This window comes from Thamnophis elegans, chromosome 17 (assembly GCF_009769535.1).
Source record: "Thamnophis elegans isolate rThaEle1 chromosome 17, rThaEle1.pri, whole genome shotgun sequence".
NCBI classification, from domain to species: domain Eukaryota; kingdom Metazoa; phylum Chordata; class Lepidosauria; order Squamata; family Colubridae; genus Thamnophis; species Thamnophis elegans.
The window spans coordinates 12,000,188-12,009,849 of NC_045557.1; the positions used below are offsets into that span (position 1 = coordinate 12,000,188).

The window sequence follows — 9,662 nt, forward strand, 5'->3', positions numbered from 1 at the left end:
AAAAGAAAAAGAAAGAGACTGTATTCTAATAAAAATCAGCTGAAAGTATCCCGTAGCGCCAAATCTCTCCAAACTAACAGAGGATGTCAATTTGATGTGGGTTTTTTAACCCTGTGAATCGATGCAAACAGTAAGCTCATGTTCACTACGAGGTGTAAACTTCAGAATCCTTATCCAATATGAATGATTAATAATTGCTTGATAGGAATATATATTATATATGGGGTGTTTTTTGGAGTGGAGAGAGAATTTGTGCTGACAAATTCACTCTGGCGACATAAAAACATTAGCTATAGATGGATTTTCTCGCCAACCAGCCCAATGGGAATTAAAAGTGTCTTTTGTGCAGCCAGCTGGTTTTAGCAAGGAATGTGCAAGCTTTAAGACCGCACAGCACGCTTTTCTCAAGCTGATTGCAAAAGCTGCCGCTGATAGAAATCATTTTGCGTCTTTTCCTGTCTTGAAAAATAAACCTGTCGGGTGGTCTGTAGAGATTTCATGAGGAAATCTTTCCACACCAAAGAGCTTATTTGTGCAGAAGTGGAGATAATTTATGAGGACCCAGATTGTTGGGGGCAAGATGCCGACTCTGTAAACTGCTTAGAGAGGGCTGCAAAAGCACTGTATAAGGGCTGTTGCCATTTATGTATTGGAATTTGTCAAACAAAAATATAAGAATATAAAAAAAAGAATAAACAGTGACAGGGACAATAGACCCGTTAGTGTGGTTATGCACGCCCTCTCTACTAATCACTTAAGTATGATGTAAGGTCCACGGAAGTCAATTTGTGACTGAAACTGTGAAAATTTGTAGCTGAAATAATGACAGAAATCCCATTTTTTAACATTCAAGTTTTATGCTTTTAATAGAAAAAGAAAGACTTGGAAGACATGAAAAGCTATCACCTTAAGGAGTATATTGGCGCCGTAAAAATGTTAATAAATAAAAAGATAAAATAAAAAATGAAACATTAAAAGTACAGCAAAATAGTAAAATAATGCTGGCACGACAGGCTGCCAAGTTTTGTCCTTGGTAAAATTCCGACGTTCGAGGTTTCAGAAAAATTGAGCGTGATTTTATTTTCCGGAAGTTTTAATTTCTTTTATTCACCGGACGTTTTAATCTCTTTTCTAGGTTGTGAAGTTGGAACGAACATTACTAAAAGGATCGGCAAGTGAGAAGTACTGAATTCCTGGGGCGGATCCTACCTGGAGCAAAGTCCTAGAAAGGTTGGAGACTGCTATGGCAACTCGTATTTCCCTCTACCATTTAGAAACAGCAGCAGAGGTAGTCCCCGACATATGACCAGCTTCAGGAGCAAAATTTCCATCGCTAAGCAAGGAGCGAGTCGTGAGTTGAGCTTCTTAAAGTAGCCACGTTGAGTAACGCTGCTCAAATCCATCGTCTCGGCAAGCAAAGTCAGAATAGGGGGAAAACAGATTCACCGAAGGACCACGAGATTCAATTTTATGACCATTTGCATCACAATTATTTGTTAAGCAAATCACTGCAGCTGTTCAGTGAAGCATGTGGTTCTTCGGTGAATCAGTTTTCCCCTGTTAACTTGGTTTGTCGAGAAGATAGATTTGAGTAGCGTTTCTCAATGTGACCGCTTTAAGACGGGTGGACTTCAACTCCCAGAATTCCCCGGCCAGCATAGTGGCCAAGCTGAAAAAAACACTGGGTTAGAATATTTCTTAGCTATTCTGTAATACATCACCATGGCATATTGTAATTTCTACCTTAATGGATTTAATTTTCTATGGTTTCCATTGGTGCCTTTTGTGGATATATTTGTTGGCCAATTCGGATTGGTTGATCCAGATGTCAGGGTTTCAATTATATTAAACATTAAAATGTAAATACACAAATGGAAAAATGATATAACTAATGTTAGAAATAAAATGTAAACAGAGAAACTTATTTGTATGAAAATTTAAAGTTGGGATTGCTGAAACGTCACCCTGACAACCCATCGGAGAAAATAAATAAGTAAGGGGAACAACGGAAAGGAGGGGGGAATGAGGAGGGAAAAGAAAGGAGGGGGGAATGAGGAGGGAAAAGAAGAAAGGGTAGAGCAGAGAAAGTAAGGGTGGGTAATTAAGAGTAGGAGAGAGGATAAGAAAGAAGAGGAGGGAGGAGGAGAGGGAAAAGAGGGGAAGAAGAAAGGAGGAAGGAGAGGAGGAAAGAAGGCAGAGAAGGGAGACTGAGAAGATGGAAGGAGTAAGGTTGTTGCAAAATAAAATGGAGGCGTGGGATGACCCAAATTGTATAATGTATGTGTGTAAAAATGAGTATAGAGTATAGAGACTAATGATGAACAAACAAGTGTTAAATAGCAATTATAAGAATATATATATCTATGAATGAATTTGAAATGGACAAATAAAAAACTTTAAAAAAAAAGTAATAGATCAATAGCTAGCAAAACTCCGAGGCGGGTAGATTCCTCAAAGAATATCTTTATTGGACATATCATGTTGGCAGAGATCTGGTGAAAACCAACTTTGAAGGTTCCTGCGGTTTTAACCTAATTAAGAGTTTGTCACTTTCTCAAAACAATAAGCCACATGGTCCAATCATGGCGCTGTCTGGTTGCCTAGTGACATCACTCTGCCTTCTGCCGACCAGGTGTGACAATGTCCTTGGTTCTCAAGAGAAAGTATTTTGTTTTGACTACAAAATCCCAGCTATCTCTAATCTCCCCTTCCCGTCCCTCAGCTCCAGTGTGGCGATACTGAAGCTCCAAAATGACTTCGGTCAGGTCAGCTGACACCAAAAAAGCTCATCAGGGTGGGGTCTCATTTATACTTGCATCCACATGAGATCCTTGGTGAGAAAATAGGACCAAAAAAAAAAAATTCTCTATGTAAACCATTACACTTCTAGTGTCAGACCAGTTTTCAGTACTATGCAATTTGAATGTATCTTGAATAGGATTTCCCCTTATTTTTATGTTTTAAGCTTTGGAAGGAGATTGACAGCTTCTTGTTTCTGTGCCTAAGATGGACAAGGAAGAAGAGAGTACGCGGGAGATCCTTCTCCCTGATTGGCAAGACAGTTCGCATAGTATTACCATCAAAGAGACGGATGAAGGAGTCTTCGTCAAGCAGATCCAACAGGACTCGGCAGTTGCCAAGACAGGCATTGTACAGGAAGGTCAGTTTGCAGTTTGCAGTTTATTAGGATTTGTATTCCGCCCACTCTCGAGAGACTTAGGACGGCTCACAGATAAAGGCAGGAAGGGAGAACATATAAAAATTTAAAAGAACAGACATTAAAATTCCGCAACATTCATATAGCTTAGAATGGGGCTGGATAAATCAACAGCCCCAGGGCTGCCGGAACAGCCAGGTCTTAATCGCTTTGCGGAAGGCCGGAAGAGTAGTAAGGGTCCGGATTTCCATGGGGATATTTTTCCATAGGGCTGGAGCAGCTACAGAGAAGGTCCTCCCCGGGGGAGTCGCCAGCCGACATTGACAGGCAGATGGGATCCGGAGGAGGCTTAATCTGTGTGATCTTATAGGTCTCTGGGAGGTAAATGGCAGGAGGCGGTCTCTCAGGTAGCCAGGTCCTAAACCATGTAGGGCTTTAAAAGTAACGACTAGCACCTTGAAACGTGTCCGGAGACCAATGGGAAGCCAGTGCAGCTCGCGGAGGTTGCTCGCGCGGCTCCATTCTGGACTAACTCAAGTCTTCAAACACTCTTCAAGGGCAGCCCCATGTAGAGCATGTTACAGTAATCCAGTCTTGAGGTGACGAGGGTGTGAGTGACCATCCGAAGGGCCTCCCGGTCCAGATAGGTCCAATGAAACAATCTTGGGGCTATTGCAGAATAACAGATTTGGAAGGCATCTCAGAGGTCTTCTAGTGTCCAACCACAAGAAGACTCTATATCATTCTGGACAAATGTCCAGTCTCTTCTTAAAAGCCTCCAGTGTTGGAGCTCCCACAACTTCTGAAGCGAAGCATTTCCACTGGTTCATTATTCTCACTGTCGGGAAGTTTCTCCTTAATTCCAGGTTGCTTCTCCCCTTGGTTAATTTCCATCCATTGCTTCTCATCTTGCCTTCGGGGGCTTTGGAAAATAAGTTGACCTCCTCCTCCTCCTCCCCTCCTCCTTCTCTTCTTTTTCTTCTTTTTCTTCTTCTTCTTCTTCTTCTTCTTCTTCTTCTTCTTCTTCTTCTTCTTCTTCTCCTCCTCCTCCTCCTCCTCCTCCTCCTCCTCCTCCTCCTCCTCCTCCTCCTCCTCCTCCTCCTCCTCTTCTTCTTCTTTTATTTTTTTATTGTATTTTTAAATACAATTTATACATATTATAGGAACGAAGTGTTGTCCGGGTATTTTCTTTTACATCCTCTCATTTACATAGCTCATTTTACACCATAGTTTTGTTTTCACTTCCAGCCAAATTATTCTCTTCTACTATTTTCATCTTTGTACTTATTTTTCTTAATACCTAAACAGTATCTTCAATTGCCCCTTCAAAGTTACACCAAATTTTCATTTCTTGTTTTCTCCATTTATATATTTTACTAAAAACAACATATATCTTCTAATTCAATTTAAACAGAGAGAGCATTTCTTTCAATTTTTCTACAATGAACAGCATACTAGAATTTCTTTATTTCTTAATTAATTACATAACAATAACAATCTTATTATTCTCTTTGATCTATTAATGTAACTCTTTTCCCCTTTCCCTTTCTCTCGGGCTCTCAAAAAAAATCCACTTTTACTTTTAATTCTTTTTCTTCTTCTCCCACTTTCTCCTAGCTTTTTCCTTTTCCCCCTATTTTTGTGCTTATTGTATTGTTTCTTCAGAGTATTTACTTTCTCCTGCCTTGAGCAGGGGGTTGGACTAGAAGACCTCCAAGATCCCTTCCAACTCTTATTATTCTATTATCGTTTCTACTCTTCTTTGATGTCTCCTTGGGCACTTCCTGACCTAACAACCGAATCCTTGTTTTTCCCGTTCTGCAGGAGACCAGATTGTGAGCGCCACCATCTATTTTGACAACGTGCACTCAGGGGAGGTCTCGGAGCTCCTTAAAAATGTGGGTCATCACACGGTGGGCCTGCGGCTACAAAGGAAAGGAGACCGCTCCCCGTTGCCAGGGCAGTCTGGTTCCTATGATGTGTTTCCTCCGAGGAGCCCAGAAGTTGTTTTGGTGAGTAAGTGTGAAAAGGAGAAGAATGTAAGAAGTGTGTATGTGTGGAATAGCTAAGGAACACAACAAGGCAGTTGTGTTCTTTAGATTGTTGGCCGATACCAGGCCGAACCAGCAACAACCCACCTCTGGCAGGGTGTGGGCGGAGGCACTGATTGGCATGAGATAGGAGTCAGGAACATAGTTTGCCCATATTTCTTTTTCTCTCTCTCTCCCTCCCTCCCTCCTTTCTTTTTTCTTTCTTTCTCTCTCCTTCCTTTCCTTCCAGCCTCCCTCCCCCTCCTCTTCTTCATCCTATTGCTTTCTTCCTTCTCTCCCTCCCTTCCTTTTCTTTTTTCTGCCTTTCTTTCCCCTTTCTTTCCCCTCCCCCTCTCTTCCCTTCTTTCCACCAATCTATCTCTTCCTCTCTCCCCTCCCTCCTTCTTTCTCCCTTCCTTCCTTTTCTCTTTCTACCTTTTCTCCTTCCTTCTCTCCTTTCCATCCCCTCCCTCCCCTTTCCTCCAACCTTTCCCTTCCTTCCTTCCTTCCCTCCCTCCCCCTTTCTTTTCCTTTTTCTGCCTTTCTCCTTCCTTCTTTCCTTCCCCTCCCCCTCCTTTCCACCAATCTATCTCTTCCTCCCTCCCCTCCCTCCTTCTTTCTCTCCTCCTTCCTTTTCTTTTTCTGCCTTTTCTCCTTCCTTCCCTCCTTTCCATCCTCTCCCTCCCATTTCCTCAAACCTTTCCCTCCCTTCCTTCCCTCCCTCCCCTTCTTCCTTTTCTTTTTTTCTGCCTTCTTTCTCCTTCCTTCTCTCCTTTCCTTTCCTTCTCCCTCCCTCCAATGCGGTTTCTTTCCTTTTTAGAAGTCTATAAAAGAGAACAAAAAAAAAAAAGAACATTCCCCCCCCCCCCCCGCTCATTTAATTGCCCCTTTTAGCTGCTCTAAGGTTGGCCGGTACTGACAAACATCGATTTGTGGCTCTCTTGCACAAACAATCATCTGACTGAGGTCAAAGCCAGTTGCAGGGCCTTAGAAGCATCCAGGGGTGTGCAGCAGCTGTGTGCTGCTGGAAGTTCCCGGCATTTGAACAAGAATAGTGACAAAGAAGGGGACCTCCCCCTCCCCTTGTCAGGATGACTCAGCTGCCAATCAAACAGCAGCTACTAATCACACAGCAGCTGTCACTCAAGCAGCTGTGTTGGGCTTCAGGGAGGAGGCAGGAGGACAAAATGGCGGCCTTGGAGCTGTGAGGCCCTCATGAAGCTGCCAATCAAACATCAGCTACTGATCACACAGCAGCTGTCACTCAAGCAGCTGTGTTGGGCTTCAGGGAGGAGGCAGGAGGACAAAATGGCAGCCTTGGAGCTGTGAGGCCCTCATGAAGCTGCCAATCACACAGCAGCTGCCAATCAAACATCAGCTACTGATCACATAGCAGCTGTCGCTCAAGCAGCTGTGTTGGGCTTCGGGGAGGAGGCGGGAGGACAAAATGGCTGCCTGGGAGCTGTGAGGCCCTCATGAAGCTGCCAATCAAACATCAGCTACTGATCACACAGCAGCTGTCACTCAAGCAGCTGTGTTGGGCTTCGGGGAGGAGGCGGGAGGACAAAATGGCTGCCTGGGAGCTGTGAGGCCCTCATGAAGCTGCCAATCAAACATCAGCTACTGATCACACAGCAGCTGTCACTCAAGCAGCTGTGTTGGGCTTCAGGGAGGAGGACAAAATGGCTGCCTGGGAGCTGTGAGGCCCTCATGAAGCTGCCAATCACACAGCAGCTGCCAATCAAACATCAGCTACTGATCACACAGCAGCTGTCAGTCAAGCAGCTGTGTTGGGCTTCAGGGAGGAGGCAGGAGGACAAAATGGCAGCCTTGGAGCTGTGAGGCCCTCATGAAGCTGCCAATCACACAGCAGCTGCCAATCAAACATCAGCTACTGATCACACAGCAGCTGTCGCTCAAGCAGCTGTGTTGGGCTTCGGGGAGGAGGCGGGAGGACAAAATGGCTGCCTGGGAGCTGTGAGGCCCTCATGAAGCTGCCAATCAAACATCAGCTACTGATCACACAGCAGCTGTCACTCAAGCAGCTGTGTTGGGCTTCAGGGAGGAGGACAAAATGGCTGCCTGGGAGCTGTGAGGCCCTCATGAAGCTGCCAATCACACAGCAGCTGCCAATCAAACATCAGCTACTGATCACACAGCAGCTGTCACTCAAGCAGCTGTTTTGGGCTTCAGGGAGGAGGACAAAATGGCTGCCTGGGAGCTGTGAGGCCCTCATGAGGAAGAGGCACCTCAATCAATGGAGCCAAAGCCCAGGGTTCAAAAGGGAGAGGAAAACCGGGGAGGGGAAATGGCGGCCTTGCTGAGAAAAGGCACCCAGGGAAGGAGGCAGCAGCAGGTGGAGCCAGCCTGAGGGAAAAGTTTTCCTCAGCTGGAGCCAAGAGTTGAAGATAGGAGAGAAATAATAACCATAGTATAGTCTTTATTGTCATTTTACAAAGTAAATACAACGAAACTGGGTAATCGTGATAGTAATAATAATAAGAACAATAAGAACAACCATGGGAAGTGCTCAGTAGGTGGATAAAAATGCCAAATCCAATTTAAATATCTCCAGCAAATTTATTTTATTATTTTATTTTATTATTTTAGTTTAATTTAATTGATCTATTTTACTGATCTATTTTAATTGACTTTATTTTATTTTACCGATATTACATTGTATTTTATTTGTTATTATTTATTTTATTTGACTTGATTTTATTTATTTTATTTTATTATATTTTATTTATTTTATCATTTTATTTTATTTTATTGATTTATTATATTATATTATACTATATTATACTATATTATACTATATTATACTATATTATACTATATTATACTATATTATACTATATTATACTATATTATACTATATTATACTATATTGTACTATAATATATTGTACTATATTATACTATATTATACTATATTATACTATATTGTACTATAATATATTGTACTATATTATACTATATTATATTATACTACACTACACTGCACTAATTATATTATATTTTTTTATTTTTATTTTTTTATGGAACTTCTTAACTACCCATCTCCCTCATAGGGGTCTCTTAATACCATTTGCCATCGGTAGTCCTCGACGTACAACTGTTTCTTTAGTGACCATTCAAAGTTACAACGGTGCTGGAAAAAGTGTCACCAGTCTTCCCACTTATGATCATTGCAGCATTGCCATGATCATGGGATCAAAATTCTTGGCAACTGACTCCTATTTATGACAGTTGCAGTGTCCTGGAGTTCACATGATCCCTTTTGCAATCTTTCGTCAAACAAAGTCAATAGGGAAGCCAGGTTCACGTAACAACTGTACTACTAACATAATAACTGCAGGGATTCGCATAACAACTGTGGCAAGAAAGGTCATAAAACAGGGCAAAACTCACTTAAGTATCTCGCTTAGCAACAGAAATCTTGGGCTCAATTGTTTTCATTTCTGTATAAACGAGAACTGGGGAATCATAAAATAGAGAAGGTCGTAGGAAATGAAGAAGCTAAATTGCTCCGGGACTTTAAAATTCAAACAGACACAGGCATTTGCTATACAACATTCCAGACTTAACAATTGTTAAAAATTTAAACTATTGTGGGATTCCAGGGTTTTTTTTGCCATTAATCGTGATTTTTGAAAAGATTTGTATTTTGCTAATCTGGATTTGAGTGGCATGTCTTTGTTTGAAATGATATGATAGCTATGATATATGTCCAGATTAGGTGCAAGGTAAGATCCTGACATTGGTGGGCGGAGGTAAGAAATGGGCAATATTTTCAGGGAATCATAGAATTATATATTCTATGAACTGCATATTGAAAACTGCAATTTTCAATAAGGGAATAAAAAATTGTCAAAAAATATTGTCAAAGTGGGCCATTGTCCTCTTGTCTTGAGCAACATTGTACCACCAAGCCACTTTTATTTTCTACCCAAACCACTCAAGAAAAACAATATCAAACAATTGGCAGAGATCTCCCACTTGGCTGGATGTTCTGATATTGTACAATGTAGACATCCAGATGAAGTAAGCCTAGTTGAACTAACTCTAGAAAATGCAGAGAAGAGTAACGAAGATGATTAGGGGACTGGAGGCTAAAGATATGATGAACGTTTGCAGGAATTGGATGAGTCTACTCTAGTGAAAGGAAGGCCTGGGGTGACATGAAAGCAGCCTTCCAATATTTGAGGGGTGTCACAGAAGAGGGGGTTAACTTATTCTCCAAAGCACCAGAAAGTAACGGATGGAAACTCATCAAGGAGAGAACCAACGTAGAACTAAGGAGGAATTTCCTGACAGTGAATACAGTTAACCAGTGAACGGCTTCCCTCCAGAAGTTGTGGGTGCTCCATCACTAGAGGTTTTCAAGAAGAGACTGGACAGCCATTTGTAGTACAGGGTCTCCTGCTTGAGCAGGGGTTGGACTAGAAGACCTCCAACCTTCCCTTCCAACCC

General features: G+C 42.1%; 1 protein-coding gene across 2 annotated transcripts in view; it reads left to right on the plus strand.

The window, feature by feature from the left end:
• LOC116519870 (neuroblast differentiation-associated protein AHNAK-like) overlaps positions 1-9,662 on the plus strand; it is a 78,059-nt gene that overhangs the window by 50,495 nt on the left and 17,902 nt on the right. Inside the window, exons 2-4 of one of the 2 annotated variants that reach the window (XM_032233958.1) lie at positions 1,136-1,230; positions 2,966-3,160; positions 4,982-5,169. In XM_032233958.1, the coding sequence (XP_032089849.1) occupies positions 3,007-3,160; positions 4,982-5,169 (342 nt within the window). In that variant the 5' untranslated portion in view covers positions 1,136-1,230; positions 2,966-3,006. The remainder of the gene's footprint in view (positions 1-1,135; positions 1,231-2,965; positions 3,161-4,981; positions 5,170-9,662) is intronic. The other variant, XM_032233957.1, reaches the window with a different exon arrangement.